The sequence below is a fragment of the Momordica charantia genome (assembly GCF_013281855.1).
Source record: "Momordica charantia cultivar OHB3-1 chromosome 8 unlocalized genomic scaffold, Mcharantia_2.0 BLBB01000008.1, whole genome shotgun sequence".
Classification (NCBI taxonomy): Eukaryota; Viridiplantae; Streptophyta; class Magnoliopsida; order Cucurbitales; family Cucurbitaceae; genus Momordica; species Momordica charantia.
The window spans coordinates 34,742,858-34,761,671 of NW_028275166.1; the positions used below are offsets into that span (position 1 = coordinate 34,742,858).

Consider the following 18,814-nt stretch of genomic DNA (forward strand, 5'->3'; position numbering starts at 1 on the left):
AACATTCCCAATCGCAAGCCCAATCTGAAGTCAAGTCCAAGCCCAAGCCTTTGCTAAAGCCCTGCCTGATACAGTAGACCAGACCCCTGCCGTAACCAAACCTCAAGCCCAAAGCTTGAGGTCCAGTCCAAGCCCAAGTTTTCTTTTGTTTTTTTTTTTTTTTAAACGCATTGAATTAGATTCCCCGAAACCCGGTGTATAGCATGGGTGACCCGTACCCGATGCCGGAGATGAATGCAAATTTGAGAATCCGATTGCAGATTCTGCCAAGTATTCCCCCGGCTACTTCATTTTGGTATTTAACAGTCGATAATCTCATTGCTCAATCTGTAAATCAAATCGGTACTTGTTCAGGTAATCCCTGATCGTCTCTCTTTATCTGGGGAATCTTTGCTGGACTTCCGCTTTCTGGAGCATTTTCTTGGTTCCCGAACAGATTTTTCCTTTCTTTTAATTTGATGAAGGGTGTAATTCTTACACAATGTCTTATTGAAACCATGAGATGCTGATTGGAGAGTGGATGTACATCAAATTGGTGGAATCACTATAAACCACTGTGTTCTTCTTCTTCTTCTCTCATAAATTTCTGGTTTGTTTATCCTTGGATTGTTTTTAAAGTATTTACTGTGAATCTGATTTAGCAGTGAGCTACATAATGATGATAATCGTAGCGGCATTGGTTCTTGGTGTTTTTTTGGGAGCTCTAGTTTTAATCCCACGCAACAGTAAGTTTGCTGAAGTATATTTCTTTCATTTCATCAGTCCTCCATAAAATCACACGGATTTGAGCTAACCGTGCTGTTATATTATTCTGGATGCAGGAAATGTACAAGAGGTTCAATTAAAATCAAATAAGGTACTTTTGATACTGAGATTTTTTACTCTTTTTACTGAAGATTTGAAGACTTAGTTATCTTTTAGTTTTAATTTTATAAACGAGCTTCCCTTTGGTCGCTGAGAAGCTGAGACATCAATGTAATTCAGCTTCAATAGTACAAGAAAATTACCATGGCTTTTCCAATTTTCTTTTTCCAGACTCCAACAATGAAGAATGTATTCATTTGCTATTGGATCCTATTAAAAATTTGATTGTAGTCTTCAAAAGTTTCGTGTCCAAACTATTCGACCTTCTCTCAAAGGCAAATTTGATGGTCTAAGTGTTTTCAATTATGGTTCTCTTTTACTGTCCAATTTCTTGTTACTTGGGGTGACGATGTTCTGTGGCTTCGAATGTTGATATTGATTAGGATTATCAAAAATGGCTATGCACGGGATATTTTCAGCACTGCTTTCATCACTTTCCTAAAATTTAGAAACAGAAATGAAAACAGTAGTATATAAGAGATTTAGTGAAACTATCGTAATTTATGTCTTCATTCATCATACGAATAGTGTTGTACTCCCACATTTAATACTCAAATGGGTGAAGTACCTACAAAAATTATTAACTATCTTATGGATACCTTTCCCATTATTGATTGGATTACTGAGTTCTAGCATTGTAAAGCTGGTCTGTTAATGATGTACAGTTTGGTGATAGACCTTATTTTTGTTAAATTAAAGAATCCGTGTCAATCTTTCTATATCGGTAGGAGTATTCTTTTCATTGTATATTATATCCTAAATGTCATTTCTTGCTTTTAGCCGTCAAAAGTCTACAATAAAGCTGAGGTCTCGGTTCATAACAAGAGGACAGATTGTTGGATTATTATCAAGAACAAGGTATAATCTTCTCTCTTTCTGGTTTGATGTCCAAGCTCTTTGCAAAAGTTGGAATTTGCTTGTATATTGTCGTACTTATAATCTATATTTTCGGTTTTCTTCATGCATAGGTGTATGATGTTTCCTCCTATGTAGATGAACATCCGGGAGGAGATGCCATCCTAGCACATGCTGGGGATGATGCCACCAAAGGGTTTTACGGGTAAAGCCCTCTCTCATACATTTTTAGGATGCTATAAGCTGTATTGGATGTTGGATCATATAATTTGATCTGTCCAAATAATCTTAATTGGATGTTGTCCCTCGGGTGAGGACTTGGGTGGGCAAGATCTCCTTCGGGATTAGAGGGGTGGCCCCATGAGCATAATGCAAAGAGTGTGGCCCGTTATACCCTCATTATACATATTTACACTAGGCTACAAGATCAAGGATGTGAATAGATAGAACTTGGAACAGCGGCATATAAGATCCTCATCCAAGTAACACCCCAAAGATCTCAGGTAAAAATCTGTCAGTAATCTGTATAATGTTGGTTTTACTTCACATTTTACCTCTCATCTTCCTTCTATACGAGCTATATTATTAGATTCCATCATCACAATTATAGAGGAGAAGACTGGGTACGCTTTACGTACGCGTGTAAGAAGAAATGGAGGAAAATCGCCGAAAAGTAGTTTAGTTCGTGTGGGAGTGTGTTGCCTTCTCGACCCCAATTTCGTAATATGACTGTGGATGGCCATAGGTCGTGTTGGGAGGGGTTTATTTGCATGGTTTAGGAGGAGGGGAATGGTATCTTTTTGCATTGGATTCTTTTGGCTTAGACTTGTTCCAAGGGGAAAATTCTTGGCATGTTTAAGCGCCAGGAAACAATTATTCTCTGTTTTGGTTCTGATAATGTGAACGAAAATTAATCTTTTGAACATGTTAATTTGAACCTCAAATACTTTTTGTGCAGACCACAACACGGTACTAGAGTCTTCGATGTGATTGAAGACTTCTGCATTGGAGATCTGAGGCTGTAACACCCAACTAATGACTTAGAGGATGTGTTTATATTCGAGATCTCGAGCTCAAAGTGTCATTTCGGGGAAGATATATGCGAATTTGTAACATTTATATACTGTACAATTTAGTTCAGTTTTTCTTTTTAGTTTGAACTCTTGGACTTTTCATTTTAGTGTTGGATGTTCTGATTGAAAGGGGAGAGAATTTTCATAGTAGCCTTGTTTGATGTTATTTTTTGAACTGGAATCTTGAAGTTTCTAATTTGCATTGTTTAGTAATTGCTTCTATGATGGACTGTTTCCTGATTGAATAGATCAGGTTTGTGGCCAATTCAATAGATAATCAAATTGTGTGGTCTGGTTTGAATGTTTCTGAAACCCATATGGGACAAATTCTTTTTCTTTCATTTTTTATAACGTAAGGTTTTTTGCCAATAAATTAATGTCATATCGGAAAAAAAAAATAAAAGAAAGAAACTATGAACTTTTTAAAAATAATAACTTGCTCTATTTAATAATAAAAGTCATAACTCCTACGAACTTAGTTTCTTAAATTTATAAATAAAACTATAGGTTTTTTAGTACAACGAATAGGTGAATTTAATTGGTTTTATGAATATCTATTCTATCAAATAGCATTATATTTTTAAAAAAATAATAATATTTTTAGTTATTTTAAACCTAATAAGTTTTAACGTTTTAATTAATCAATCATTTCCCAAAAGGAAAAGGAAAAAACTTTCAAATAAATAATTAATTATTTATACCAAAAGAAAAATCTTAAATGAAGTTATATATATATATAGTTAAAACCCAAGGCTCTTAAATTCCCCTCTGCAAAAACCTACCTCTGAGTTTGGCGGTGGCAACTAAACGCAGAGGACAGAAAAAGAAAAACCCTAGAGTGATCGGATCGACGCCATGGGAACGCCGGAAACTTCTAGGGAACCTTGCCCCGATCGCATCCTCGACGATATCGGCGGCGCCTTCGGTATGGGAGCCGTCGGTGGCTCAGCTTTTCACTTTATCAAAGGTCTGTACAACTCTCCCAAGGGATCCAGGATTATCGGCGGCTCGCAAGCCGTCCGGATGAATGCGCCGCGCGTCGGCGGAAGTTTCGCCGTTTGGGGCGGCTTATTCTCTGCTTTCGATTGCACCATGGTCTACGTCCGCCAGAAGGAGGATCCATGGAACTCGATTATCGCCGGCGCAGCTACTGGCGGGTTTCTCCAGATGCGTCAGGGTCCTGCATCGGCAGCTCGCTCGGCTCTGTTCGGAGGCGTTTTATTGGCTTTGATTGAAGGAGCTGGGATTATGCTCAACAAAGTTCTTAGCCAGCAACAGAATATGCCTGTTGTAATTGAGGAGCCTGCTGGTATGGGCGGTGTGCCTGGGTATCCTACGGGTCAATTGCCAGGACGAGGTCCTCCCCTGTCTCTACCACAAACAGAGTTGGCAAATATTTCTTCTTCTTCTTCTTCTTCTTCTTCTTCTTCGTCTTCTTCAGATTCTCGTAATGGTTCGTGGTTCGGTGGTTGGGTTGGTGGAGGCAAGAAGAAGGAATCTGAAGTGTCGAGTGGAGGAAGCGAGACTACGATTTTGGAGAGCTTCGATGCACCGCCTGTGCCAAATTTTGAGTACAAATAAGTTTTTTTTTTTTTCGGTTTTAAGGCTTGTTATAAGCTGCTGGCATTTTGAGATAAAAGGACAGTGGATTCAATCTTAGAATGTATGGCCTGTGTTATAGGTTAGTTCTTATTCAATGATTATCGTGCAATCGACTGACATTGTTCCAAAGTAATCAAATTATCATTCAGATTATACTGAATTGTACAATAAGTTCAGGTTATATTATTAACATTATCGGCTGCTGTAAATATCATCTCTTTTTGGATTTGGTTCGTATGTTTTCTAGACATGATTATAAATAGATTTTGGTTGGTAGGCTCCTTTGGTTCACGTTCAATTTCTATATCTCGACCTTTTACTGGCAATGGCGCTTGGCTTTGAAGTTTGAGGTGCAGTTGGAAAATCTGCATTTTTTTTACTCATGGCAATTAGTTGGCTCTGAAGGTTGAGGTGACAATAAAGGATGTGCACTGCGTACCCAATAAAAGAAAAAGCAGCAAATATCCTGCTCCATAGTTAAAATATTCCTGTTCCTGAGGTTTTCTTTCCTCATTTATTAGGATAGAGCCATTTTCATTTGGTATCAATGAGTTATCCAAGTGCAGATACTTCTGATGTTTATTGCATGTGCTTTCTTTTTATTTGTTTTAGTTTGATAAAGACAATAGTTTTCCCACCTAAAGGCGTCCTTACCTTATATTAATCCTGCTTGATTATTTTCCTCTGAATTCTGGAATGCTTGCCTTTGCAAAATTCACATTTTATGTTGCTCCCTCTCTAGGTGGTCATGGTGTATGGATGATTGAGAAGTTCAGCATAATTATTATTGATTTCTGATTGTTTGGGTTATACTGTCAATATCTAGCATTATATTCATACTCTGCATATAATAGTTTTTTCGCTTCCTTCATTTTCTAGCATTAAGTTGGCGTTAACATGTTTCGGGTCCCATCCAATGTTATAGTTTGCATATTGGTGGGCTGGTCTGCTGTCGGTGTTGTTGAGCATGCATCCTATGCTTCAGTTAGTTTGCAACATTAATCTAATTTCTGGTTTTTGTGCAAGAAACAAGCTGTGCTAGTTCTATTGCATTTTAGGGTCTTCACCATGGCTCTTGGAAGGTACTAAACATTCTGATCACCGTGGGTTCAGTAATACATATTTAAGAATTTGAAAGGTGTTTATTGCCTGTCATTGAAAATGCATTCAGATTAATTATTCTACTTGCATTCCAGGAAGAGGAAATGTCATTACCTTCTTATTGGGTTGATATATATGCTGAATTTTTCCTGCATTACATTGACCGTTGCCTTTCACATTGACTGTTCACCTTCAAATTTCATCCTAGTTCCAACTGTTCCTTGGATCTTCTTCACTGAATGAATTTTCAGGTTTCACATCCTCGTTCTTGAACAGGGATCTATTCTATAGGTTGTATAATTTTGTCCTTCAATTCTATCCCAAATTTCTGCTGTAAGAAGGGTTTCAGAATCGAAATCCATCATCATTCTTCTCATCTCTCACTTAAAGTTATGTGTCTAATAGGTCATCATCGTTCTTCCCAAATTTCTGCTGTAAAAAACTTGTGTCCATGAGTTCTAAGGTTTCACATTCTAATTTATGACTGATTTCGTTTTAAGTATTTCGTAATCTAGGTGTACTGTGTTCAGGTGGAACTGACTGATTTTTCCCTCTTAGAGTGATGTGTGTGGCAACCCCATTATAAACAATGAGAGAGTTCTAAGTATGAAAATCTTCAAGTGTAAAAAACTTGGGTTTATCCAAAAATGGAGGTGTGTTGCAAAATATACCTTACAAAAGGCTCGACATGGAAGTGTAGATCGATTGATCTTAGATGTCTGAAATCCTTTACCTTCTAAACCTTGCAAGGTGTAACCTCTCATTCTTTGAATCTTGTCCTTGTTTCATGTTAGGGAATGAGGCTCGATGATCTTTGTTTGAAGAAAGAATTGTTAAAGGTATGGGATAAAAAAGTGGATGCAAGTGTTTGAAATGTTCACTTGGGTATGAGAGCAAAGCTAACCTAAAAAGATTGCTGATATATGAACAAGAATAAATAGGCAAAACTAAAATACAATGTTCAATCTCTCCAAATTGACCCAAAAATGGAAGAAAAGGGGGAAAAAAAATCTTCAAATAGAATAGAAAAGGGATGCCACTGCAAATCTCTCTTCGCTCGCTACACGCTCATTCCCTCACCCTATCCGTTCAATTGGTCTCTCTCCTCCGCCGCACGATGGCCACTTCCGGCGACATCCTCAGCCCCTCAACCACCCGCGTCGGCTGGATCGGCACCGGCGTCATGGGCTGCTCCATGTGCTCCCATCTCATCAGAGCCGGCTTCAAACTCACCGTCTTCAACCGCACAATTTCCAAAGCCCAGCCCCTCCTCGATCTGGGCGCCGATTTGGCCTCCTCCCCACTCGCCGTCGCCGCCCAATCCGACGTCGTCTTCTCCATCGTCGGCTACCCCTCCGACGTCCGCTCCGTTCTCCTCGACCCCACCTCCGGCGCCCTCGCCGGCCTCCGCCCCGGCGGCATCCTCGTCGACATGACCACTTCCGAGCCTTCCCTCGCATCCGAAATCGCCGCCGCCGCCGCCGCCAAGGGCTGCGGGGCAATCGACGCTCCAGTCTCCGGCGGCGATCGCGGCGCCAAGAACGCCACGCTGGCAATCTTCGCCGGCGGCGACGAGGGTCAAGTCCGGCGGCTGAATCCGTTGTTTGCCCTGTTGGGGAAGGTGAATTACATGGGAGAGAGCGGGAAAGGGCAGTTCGCGAAGCTGGCGAATCAGATCACCATAGCTTCGACGATGGTGGGGCTGGTGGAGGGGATGATTTATGCGCACAAAGCGGGTCTGGATGTGGGTTTGTTCTTGAACGCCATTTCAACGGGCGCTGCGGGGTCGAAATCGCTGGATCTGTACGGGAGCAGGATATTGAAGAGGGATTTCGAAGCTGGGTTCTTCGTAAACCACTTTGTGAAGGATCTGGGAATCTGCCTGAAGGAGTGTCAGAATATGGGGATTGCTCTTCCGGGATTGGCATTGGCTCAGCAGCTTTATCTGTCGCTTAAGGCTCATGGGGAAGGGAATTTGGGCACTCAAGCGCTCATCTTATCCCTGGAGCGCCTCAACGACGTCTCGCTTCAATCTTCCGCCGCCGCATCTTCTTGAATGTGCCGCCGTTTGTGGTCTATTTGGCTGTAAATTGTGGTTGTTTTGTGGCCATTTTGTTGTTCGTACAGTTGCAAATAACCAACTTGTGAAGGCTTTCCATGTGAGATTGCGTTCAGTTGCTTGGGAAATTCTGTTTACTACTATTGCTTCAGTTGATAAGCCTTTATATATTTCTGCTCACTGAAAAGGTTTTCGTTCAGTTATTATTATTTCTTTCGAGTTTTCAGTCACTTCTCAAGACCCATAACTTCTCTCTCAATTCTCTCCCATCAGATTGGTTTAAGGTTGTTATGATTTCATTTTAATCTTTGATCATTCTAAGCTCAACTCTCTGGTTTTAGTTGGTTAGATTTGTTCGAACATCTTCGCCGTTGCTTAATGAGGTAAAAGGTATTTTCAATTGATTTTATTAGAACGTAAATTGTACAACAAATAAAAAAATCAAGTGGGATTTTAGCAAAGAAAAAACTAGTTGAGAAACACATTTAGCCTCTATTATAGTATTAATTTTTATAATATAACAATTATTTACACATCTAAGAAATCTTATTCAATCTTTAAATTGGATACTAATGCTTATGAACTAAATTTTTACCATTTTGAAAGTATAAAACTAAATTTTTACTATTTTGAAAGTATAAAAATTAACGATTTTTACTATTTTGAAAGTATAAAAATTAAATCGTTAAGACCAACTCATCAACTCCAACTTATCACTGGTTAACATATCATAAATACTTTCTAACGAGAACAGTTTTTTTGTAAAGCTCAACGACATGTGAGGGTGGTATTTCAAACTCACGATTGTTGAACTATGTAAGATTGGCTATAAAAACGATTCTTTAAAGCCCTTAAGCTTTACCTTTGTATGAAAAGATAATATGCAAAAGACAGTTGGATGTTTTGATTACAACACCCAAATTCAATAGAAGTACAAACACATAGCTTATGCTTATGCCTGATAATATGTAAAATTGATCCTTGGAGACCCCCCCCATCTCTTCTTTTATTGGCTACTTTTAACGGTTAATCCGACCAAAAACTTTACTTAATTTCGTATGCTCTCAATAACCATAAATAAAGGATGGGGAGAGAAGGCACCAGAGAGTGATATTCTGCAAAGGAGAGCAGAAAATTCAACAACAAAAAATCTAAAGCTTCTGCCTCTCCGTAAATTACTATCTCCAATTTTGACCCACCTTCCCCTCAGGACTCGTCTACCTCGAGATATTGGGAGTCTACCTCAAGATATTGAGAGTGCGAGGCTGCAAGCAGTGCAGCTCCAATGCCCGAGCCATCATTTGAATGCTCGATGACAATATTTCCAGCAACATCGTCACCGAGTAGCTCATTCAGCGTACTCTCCATTGCGGTTCTGAATTTAGTGTAGTGCTCGAACAACCCTCCATCCAGTGCTACGACAGACTTCTGCTTCTCCTCCCGGACTGTATCTCTCCCCAGTTTCTTCAGAATTCCAAAGATACCAGCAGCAGACAGACGCGCACCCCGTGTGGCAACAATGTCACAAAGTTCCACTATTATTTTTCTTGTTTTCAGGGAGGTATTAGATATCTGGCAGTAAAGCAGAAGATTAAGAGTGAGTAATCTATACCTACGGAGTTCATTTCTATAATGTCCTCCTGTTTAAAGATTATGAAATAGCATAATTAAGTTCATTACAAGCAAAGAGATCATTTGAGGTCACAGATTTTCTGGGTGAATGATGTCTCACCTCTAAGATATCCTTCAGTTTGCTGCCAACAATTTTGAGGTCCGGAGATGTGTCGTGATGCATGGCAGACATGTGAGGTGTCCTGGATATTTTTGGAGCAACTAAAAGTTACATTTGCAAGTGGAAAGTGAATTTTGAAATTGAACTAAAATGGCACTATAGGATAATTATCTAAGCAGTCCATTCGAATACGAAGTTAACGCTTCACAGGAAGAAAAGACATGCACATTTTTTATAAGGAAAAGTTGATGACGACCATACTCGATACAAATATGTGTAGTTCCTAAAATTTGAGCTTGCTGCACATACAAGCCAAGTATGTCAATACAAGCCAAACTTTAAAGACCATAATACAGTTTTTAACCATAAATAAGGGAAAAAATTGGTTTAAAGAATTAGTTTTCGATCCATCATCAGCCAGAAACAGAGAGGATGGCAGGTCGGTATCTATTGATCAGTATATGAATGCAAGTTCCAGCCAACATATAAACTAGCAATAATAATGGTTTCAGATTTGGAATGTCATTACATTACAGAATGTGAACTCCAAAATCAGCCAAGGGGTTTTCAAGGAAATATCATCATGGATATTGGAGTGCATGTGCTCACAAATGACCCAGATAAGATAGGGTATACCTCAATATAAATGGAATTTTGAGTTTGGGTGGAACCGTATCGCCAAAGAGAGCTGCTTCGTCAGCCATCTTGAACAATACTCTCCGTACAATTTCTCCCAAGTACATACCAGAAATCATCTTTTCGAAAATCTGAAAGTAGTAGTGGAGAGAATTATTCAATGAATATTAATAAAACCATTTCTTCTAGTTCTAGTGAGTTGAGATGAAGAGTGTATTAAGAAATGATTTTACCTGTTCTCCAGGGTTCAAACTCTCAACATCCAATGCGTGATCATATTCTGTTAGTGGCAGATGCGAGGACCGGAAGTTGCCCCATTCCATGTTAATTACCTGCATTAGTACATGATATCCCAGGTATTATTACATCGACAAAGTCAGGCACCCAACATAGATTGTATAACTTTAATGATCAAAGAAAATTGAAGGGAGAGTGCAGGAGAAGTATAGAAGAACACTAGCTTGTCAAAGAACAAACAACAAATCTCACAAGCCACTAACCATTTCTCCTGATTTAGGAAGGAGACCATGCCACTTAGGAATAGCGTGGACTCGCTCTACATAAGCTGCATTTGTCCCAGTACCCAAAATCACAGCAGCAATTACATCGTTATTATAGTATCTACCTCCCGCTAACGTTCCAATTGTGTCATTTACCTATATCTCAAGAAGGACAAAGTCAGCACAAAACAATGCATACACCCACCCACCCCCCAACCCCAGAAATATAAAATTATACAATTGTATTGCAAAATTGTATATCAAGCATTAGCAAAGGAAAAAGGAAAAGGGGAAGAAAAACAAAAACAAAAACTTCAAGTTGAACAATCAACAATGGGAATTACCAAAGCTGTTACACGCATGTCAAGTTTCAGTCTTTCCATGGCTTTGGTTAATTCACCCACCACATCTTCCCCAACCTGAAATGGTAACAGTCAAGACACAACACACAACTGAATGTCAACTTCACAGAAAATTTTAATTAGTAAAAGCAAAATTTCACGGTACATAGCATAGCAAACTCCTTGTGAAATATATGAAGGTTTCATACACTTTAATAAGGATCATTTACTCGTATCCATTGAATCATTCAATCAATGAATGGTCAAGATAAAATGTCAATTAACTTCTCTGGAATATCGATTCTAAATCCCTGGCCCTATCACAACCCCTTAAAAACAAACTAATAAGTCTGCATTTAATTTCAATGGAAATAATAGATTATTTAATAATAAAACTATGTTGCCAGCATGACACATCGTTGCTAACGAAGAATGGGTGTCTTTTGACCAAACCTAGCATTGCAATGCGGGCACAATCTGTTTATCTTTCCTCATCCCAAAGAACTGGGTAGCAAATAATTCCATACCATGGACAAGAGTATCATTCTGCCAGATAACATAATGCATATTCAACACAAAAGAAAAAAACCCCTAATGAAACTAATCAAATGTTCTTTAAAATGATAATGGAAATCTTCTGTATGGTTTTAATGCCATTTTAATCTGGAAAATGATGAAACAACAATATTACATAAACAAAAATGGTTAACAATCAACATAAAGAACGATAATAGAACTCAAGTAGTTAGGATTAACCGTGTCTTCAATGTTGAAGCCTTTTGTCCATTTAATAAGTGTCCCTGATGATATTGATGTTTGTCTCACAGGGAAGGAGAAAGTAAAACCAAGTTCCCTTTGCCTTCCCGGTGCTGGGTGAAAGCCTTCACCCTCTTCAGCAACAAATTTTGCAAGAGCTTGAGCTATAAAATCAAATAGTGCCTGACAGAATCAGCACCAGATACTTCAGCATATGCTCCATCCTAAGGAAATCCAGACTATAAATTTGAGAGGAAAATACTAACTTCTGAAGATCCAGTCATCAAGTGTGGAGGTATCGAAACCTCCTCAAATTCTTGCTTAACAACTCGATTGTCTCTCCCTCCCAACTGCACACGCAACACTCGAAAATTTGTACCGCCAAGATCCAATGCGTAGAAGAGCCCTTTTTCATCTCTAAATTTATGAGGAAAACAAACTGTCATTTTAAAAGACATCAACCATGGAGGAATATGCCATGTAAAATTAAATTGGAACTACTCTTAAAATTTCTTGAATCAATAACTGCCCATTTGAATTTGAAGTGTAGATATCCAACTGCTATTCGGAGTAAAAGGATTCAACTGAGATTACTTTAAAAGGGTGAAACCAATTGAGATCTAAAACAACTTCAAAAATAAAAATAACAATAGGATGAAAGATAGAACAAGTTCATAAACTATTGTCTCTTACAACAGAATAATTGCATAAACTAAAAGTACCATCCATAGAGGTCATAGTAACAAAATGAAAGAATTGATGTAAACTCGACAGACCAATAATTGATAAGGAGATCACCATGAATATTATATTAAAACTTCAAGATAGATCTAGGAAAGAACTCCACAATACTAAATATAAAATTTACAAACTTCGAACTCTCGAGATCACAAAATGAACCTGAAATACAAACAAAACAACTAGAAAAAAAAATGTTTCGTCGTCTTTTAAGCCTTTGCATGAGCTCAAAAAACAATAAGTTCACAGCGAAACATTTAAATCAAGATCAGCATACGAACCATACACCAAAGGTGGGAACTTTTAAGAGGCTTCATTATCATAAAACATCTCAAACAAAACACCAGTAACAGACGCAACAGCCGAACAAATAGATCTAATAATATTCATTAGGAAATCGAAAAGGTAACCGAATAAAACATAATTTACAGTACCCGGTGGGGAGATTATCGACGTAGCTAATCAGCATCTTGAGCTTGCTACCACCTTCCGATGCGAGGCCAGCGTGCATCTCGACGGCCATGGCATCAGCAACTTGCCTCAGTTTCCCGATAGGAGTTCCACACTTTTCCTCGAACTCCCGCAGAATGACCATTGCTCGAGCCCACTTCCCGGAGTTTCTCATCCGGTGGCGCACCACTAGCGCCGCTGCCGCGCAAACCGCAGCTGCGCACACCACCGCCGCTCCCACCGCAACCTTGCCCATCTCACAACCAACGAAAACACTCCAAACTCCAATTCAATGAGAAAAGTCAGGCTCGTAAGCAAAAGCCACAAACTTTGTTGTTCTGTTCCCTTCCTACTCTTTCTCGATTAGGCAAATTCTTGATTCACCAAAAAGAAGCTTCGCATCAGCTTATAGTTTGCAAGTTCCTACGTTAAATTTGCGAGTCTGAAAAATTAGTAAAAATGGGAAAAATATGTTATTTAATTAGAAAAGAACAGTAAAATTAGGGATTTAGAAGGAAACCCAAAGAATTTGAGCGAGTTTCCAGCAAAATCAACTTTTTTCTCGGTGATATCAACACCTCACAAAACCCAGTAAAGTGATTTATCAAAATCATTCTACCTTTTTTGGGTGCAAAATTAGCTTGTGCAAACACATGCAAATTCCTACCCTGTAGCTTCGGTTTGATTTCAACTTGGTAAATTACGAAAACCGCATTACAAAATATATTTTTGTATAAAGCTTTCAACTTTTTGTATTTTAAATTAAACTTGATGCAAATTTCAATTTTGATTCTTTTATTATAGTTGTTCTTTTATTTGAGATAAGAATATGACTCCACTTACAGAAATTATCTGTTCAAAATAAAAATGGAAAAATTAATTTAAAGAAACGAAAGAAATTGATCGTGATATTATACTATATCACCACAAAAAAAAAAAAAAAATCAAATTCGACTCCAATGACAAATAAGTGGAACAAAATAGAAGTTCTTTTTTTTTTCTTTTTTGTCAAATTTGTTGCAATTGGATCATATGACTCCGAGTTTTTTTTTTTTAATAATGCTTTATTTTAAATTTATTCCAAATATATATCAACCTCAAACTATTTTCAAGAACAATGCTTAAGACGACCTATGCTCGCAATTTTGTGGTGGCACGTCTGCTTTTTAATCCAGAGAATCTAGAGGTCCTTGATTTAAATCTTTATAAATCTTTATATTTGGAATAAGTTTAAAATAAAGTATTATTAAAAAAATCACGTGACTCCGGGCCAAAACGCCAATTGGTAAATTCATCCCTACATGCTTGTCATTATATGACCTATTAATAGGACAATTTATTCGTGTTTTAAAATTACTCATTTATTCTTCATTTAAGTTGTAAATAAAGTGGATAAATTTAAAGAACCTTTTGCTGGCGTATAAACCAGGATGGATATAAAAGTGACAGCTTAGAAAGTATTTTTCGCTATGATTTCTACTTAAATTTTGAATTTCAACAAAATTATATGGTTTTGATTAAATGCTCATTCTAACCATAAAGGTTAAAGGAAAAAAAATGATTGGGTTGCAAAATTGGAAAATAATGATACTTTTCAATAATTTATAATTTGGGTATTATTAAAAAATCATTTGATTGGATATGATTTGGGCTGTTTTAAGAAAAAAAAGATCATGCAACTAATAAATGTCAATTTTGAATAAATCTAAAAGCAGCCTCATTGGACTTTGAAAATGAATTTTTCTTTTCCGCATATAAATGTTTATCTGAGCACATTAGTTTATCGGGTCCAGTTATTTGACTTGAGCTTCTAGAGTGTCTAGAATGTCCAAATTATGAGTAAAAAATTTCTATATAAATCATTGAAATACCTCCTACCTACCATCATAGAGTTTTTAAAACTCTTTTCAGACTATATCCAGAGGTATCATTTCATTATTTTGTTATTTTGGGATCAACTTTAATTAACACCCAATTTGACCTTGACAAAAGATGAACATAATCACACCAATTCTAAAATAGAAAATTTACATACAAACTAATTTTTTATTTGCAAAAACAGTATCACAATCTAGACACTGTCTTGAAGAAAGACAGGACGAAATAGATGTCTATAAGAAAGTAGACCATTCCATCTAAAGAGAGATTCTATGAACTTTTACAAACCATGAGTTAATTTGAGATTTCTTTGAGGTGTGAAGAAGAAGAAATCGATGGTAGAAGAAGTTAATCTTCACCACAACTATGAAAGCAAAAATTAGAACTGATAGCAAAGTCTTGTAAAGTATGATCAGAAATATTGTCAAGAAATGAAGGAAGGAAAGACAAAACATCATATACAAATTTGAAAGAGAACACAAGCATACCATTTTGCAGTCTCTACAATATTTTATTGGTGGAAGAACTCTTGAAATACTTAAAAATCTAATATGGCTATGATGTTCTATATAATAAAAAATTCTACCTCCACTTTGATCCAAATTTAAAGACGGTTGTCTTCTTTGTTAGTACAACATGCGAAATGAGAATTACATAATATTTAACAATAAAAATCACTGACATATTTAATATCTTAATTAGGCCACTAAAGAAGATATAGGAAAAATTCAAGTACTATGAGAGTACCATACTCTCTTTGTTCGCATTATGATTTTGTCTCCATAAATAATTTTTTAATGTTTGTGGACCATACATCATCTTTAATACGATGTTGGTGCAGGCAATGAACTAAATGAGTATCCATACTCTTGTACTATCAGAAATTTTCCAAGCGAGATATTGAGATGAAGACAAATTGATTGGACGTTAGAGCCAAAGAGGCCCTTTCCCCACCACTACCCCAACCCAAGAGTTGTTAACCTGAGGTACTTCTTTTCACCATTATGTTTATACCTACCAATTGAGGTAATGTTTCCTTAAATTTTAGGGGCCAACTCTTAAGGACCTCTCAGAGTTAGGGGCCTTTGCCACGCAGCCCCTCCATTAGGTACTTGTCATTCCTTTAGTTCTAAATCCAAATAGAAATCAGATTCCTGAACTACTTGTTGTTCCTAGAACAGTAGTTTTTTTTATTGGAAAAACAGGTTGTTAAGTACCACATGGCCACGTTCTTTTGCTTGGGGCATCCAACTCTCAAATCTTATCCATCTCGAATGGTTCTCAGATGCAAAATAAGCATAATAGTTTCCCCTTTTTTCCTGTCAATACTACATTGGTATACTCGCAAGAACCACACACATGGAGAGGAGATGGGTAGGAGGAATCTGCCCAACATAGTGATCAGAATTATGTATCTTTTACATGATATGATTTGACGTTTATACCCGAGAGTTCTCAGTCCACCACCGAATAGAAAATTAAAAATATCACACTACTGGGCTTTCAAAAAAGAGTTGATCTCCATTAACTCTTGAAGTTATAAGCTAAAAGCCATGCCCAATCACTCAGGGAAATGTTATACTAACAGAGAAAATATATCCATTGGAGAAGGTTTGGAACTCAGATTTTCTACAGTATTCATATCTCAATCATACAAAAAAGTTCAACACTCGCAGAATCATATCAGCTAGCAAAATCTGGTAGAACCAGTATCAGATTCGAAACTACTATTCAACGAATTCTGCGGGAGAAGGAATAACAGGCAAAAGAAAATTTCCAAATGGGGAATCAAGGATCTTAAAATTACCAGTGCAACCATCTTGTTTGGCCTGTGCCACAGCAAAACTCTTAGCCTGTTGAATCCTGAATTCACTTCCAGTAGCAACAGGAAACTGTGCGAATCCAAAATTTTCATAAGAAATCTTATGTCTGATAAATAACCATGGCAGTTTATAAGGAAAGCAAAACCAAGGAAAAGATATCCTCACAGTCGAGCCTTTCGTTGATGCTGAAACTCTCTCTCTCTCTACAGCAGCTGAAGATAAAGTTCTGCAATCGACAGGTTTTTCGAATAAACTTAACTCAAAATTAAAGCAGCGAATACAAAAGTCCGCTGTTGTTTTGATCTTTCCTTTCATAGTTGAAAAGGTCAATTACGAAGGTACGATTCAATCCAGAATTCCAGATTATTATCCATTATCCAAAAATAGAAAATCAAAACTACGTACTATTAAAATCTCTTGATCGAGAATTTCATTCAATCCTCCAAACTCAATACAAATTCCTGCAATTGCCAACGAAACCATCGGCAGTAACTAACATCTACGTCGTAGTCTCAAACTTTTAGATTTTTAACCCTCACATCCGTAGTGCTTCATCAAGAACAACTCATGGCAAAGAAAAATAAACTGAAAAGTTTCGTTTAGCGAACAGAAAAGACAGTATGCATTTATCCGACGGCGGTGGCCGTAGAGGAGAGGCAAGAATTACCGGCGAGACGGTGTTTGATCGGTTTTCCGCCGCTTGCTCTGAGACGACGGCGCCATAATTTCCCGGTCGTTTCCCGGCTTCGAAACTTTCCGTTCCATTTCCAAAGAAGCCCAGTGGATCAGGGCTGTGGCAAAGTTTTAACGAACGAATAAAAGAAGATTAGTCTGAGCTAGGCCCATTTCTCTAACCCTTTAGATAATAGTATTGGACTTTACTATATTTCGGCCCAAACAGATCTCTAGGTAAGTTATGGGCTTTCAGCCCTAGGCAAAGTTTAGAAAACAGTTATGGACTATTTCGGCCCATCCAAGCCCATTTCTGAAAATTATTCTGCGGCGAAGTTAGAGAACAGTTATGGGCTCTATTTCAGCCCAAATAAACATCTAGGCCTGCTAGAAGATTAGTTAATCAATAGTTTTATTTTTTATATATTCAAAAACTTACATTAAGCTATAGTAAGTATTGAGATCTCTTGTACAAGAAATAAATCTCAAGTTTCGTAATTAATACTTATAAAATTATTAGACAGATATATAAAATATAAATGAAGCCACAATGTAGAGAACACAAGAGTTACTTTCTTTATTAGTTGATATAGTGAGTATATATACACATATATTTTAGAATATTACAATTCTTCAAATAAGGAGGAAAATTCAAATATATAAGAATAAGGGATTTTTCTCCTTTTGTTTCACATATACACATTGGAAGTTATTAATGTCTAAATTAGCTAAATTATGTTCAAGTAGCATATCTGCATTTTTTTTTACTTAGTTTATTTATAAATTTTTTGGGTGGGTATGATTTTTTTTTTTCAAAGTGAATTTTAAAAATAACAATGATTTTTTTTCTTACTCCAACAAGAGATTCAAACATCATGAGGATCCCAACAAAAAATCCTAGAGATTTTTGTGGCCAACCCCACATGGGATTTGCCTCATTCAAAATAAAACATTTTCAAAGGCATATACCATTAAAATATATTAAATTAGTATCACTTTTGAGGATTTTAGCAATGATTATTTTTCAACTGACCCACCACTTAATTTTCCCCCCTATGATCTCTCTTTAATTTCAAAGAAATGAAATTACAGTATGCAAATTAATTAATGAGATTTGGCCATGGAAAAAAAAACTAAATCTTTAAGAAAGTAAAATGAAATGGAGTACCACATCAATTGTCACTCAATATTAGATAATTTTTTTTTGTTTCTCAAAATTAATTATATATATAATAATAATAAAACGAAGAATAAAATTACTAGATTCTCAAATTTTTTCAAATTTAACTATTTTATCTCGAAATAAAGAATGTGTTAAAATTATGAAAAATTTAAAAAGTATTACATGCACATGACAAAACATCCATTGAGGTAACATAAAGTAAGTGAAGCTTACATTTATAATTTCACTATCATTAACATTGTTAATGGTGTGGGACTCAAGCCTCAAGGTGGTCAATGGTGACTCGATCATTTTCTCATTGAAATTTGGTAACCAAAAAGAGTAACAAGGCCTCAAAACTTTCTTTGAAAGTCAATGAATAGAAACCCATTTACTTTTTTGTATATTTAGATTGAAAATATTGGTAGCTTGTTAATATACATAAATTGGTCGAAAATTTTTATATATATAAAAAAAAAAGCAACAACGATAAGAAAATTATAAAAAAAAAATAAAAAAGAATGAGTTCAAATTCCCATAATACCCACAAGGTATTGACCCGATTGGTTCCG

At 36.8% G+C, this 18,814-nt stretch overlaps 4 protein-coding genes across 11 annotated transcripts; 3 read left to right on the plus strand and 1 right to left on the minus strand.

Moving 5' to 3' along the window:
* Positions 1–144: 144 nt before the first annotated feature.
* On the plus strand, positions 145–3,014 carry LOC111021935 (cytochrome B5-like protein). Of its 7 annotated transcripts, none has more exons than XM_088127777.1 (6): positions 145–270; positions 355–725; positions 822–856; positions 1,645–1,722; positions 1,833–1,924; positions 2,678–3,014. In XM_088127777.1, exons 2-6 carry the CDS (start codon positions 656–658, stop codon positions 2,742–2,744), a joined length of 342 nt encoding a protein of 113 aa, XP_087983903.1. In that variant the 5' UTR covers positions 145–270; positions 355–655; the 3' UTR covers positions 2,745–3,014. The 7 variants fall into 7 exon arrangements, with proteins under 7 accessions (XP_087983903.1, XP_022154762.1, XP_022154761.1 ...); XM_022299070.2 differs by having other exon boundaries at positions 194–354; positions 645–725; XM_022299069.2 differs by having other exon boundaries at positions 195–354; positions 642–725.
* Positions 3,015–3,540: 526 nt separating this feature from the next.
* LOC111021914 (mitochondrial import inner membrane translocase subunit TIM17-2) lies at positions 3,541–4,547 on the plus strand. The gene has a single exon (XM_022299041.2). The coding sequence runs from the start codon at positions 3,648–3,650 to the stop codon at positions 4,371–4,373; it is 726 nt and encodes a 241-aa protein (XP_022154733.1). The 5' UTR covers positions 3,541–3,647; the 3' UTR covers positions 4,374–4,547.
* A 1,859-nt stretch (positions 4,548–6,406) lies between these two features.
* LOC111021913 (6-phosphogluconate dehydrogenase family protein) lies at positions 6,407–7,784 on the plus strand. Its single transcript, XM_022299040.2, has one exon. It carries the CDS (start codon positions 6,529–6,531, stop codon positions 7,549–7,551), a length of 1,023 nt encoding a protein of 340 aa, XP_022154732.1. The 5' UTR covers positions 6,407–6,528; the 3' UTR covers positions 7,552–7,784.
* A 608-nt stretch (positions 7,785–8,392) lies between these two features.
* Positions 8,393–17,233, minus strand: HXK1 (hexokinase 1). 2 transcript variants are annotated; one of them, XM_088127580.1, is made up of 12 exons: positions 17,076–17,233; positions 16,574–16,634; positions 16,384–16,477; positions 12,692–12,965; positions 11,786–11,936; positions 11,520–11,702; positions 10,767–10,841; positions 10,423–10,578; positions 10,156–10,254; positions 9,923–10,053; positions 9,287–9,368; positions 8,393–9,126 (listed from the first exon to the last, which is right to left on the minus strand). In XM_088127580.1, the coding sequence occupies exons 1-12, from the start codon at positions 17,171–17,173 to the stop codon at positions 8,761–8,763; spliced, it is 1,770 nt and encodes a 589-aa protein (XP_087983706.1). In that variant the 5' UTR covers positions 17,174–17,233; the 3' UTR covers positions 8,393–8,760. The 2 variants fall into 2 exon arrangements, with proteins under 2 accessions (XP_087983706.1, XP_087983705.1); XM_088127579.1 differs by lacking the exons at positions 16,384–16,477; positions 16,574–16,634; positions 17,076–17,233 and adding an exon at positions 13,228–13,368 and having other exon boundaries at positions 12,692–13,130.
* Between the last annotated feature and the right edge of the window lie 1,581 nt (positions 17,234–18,814).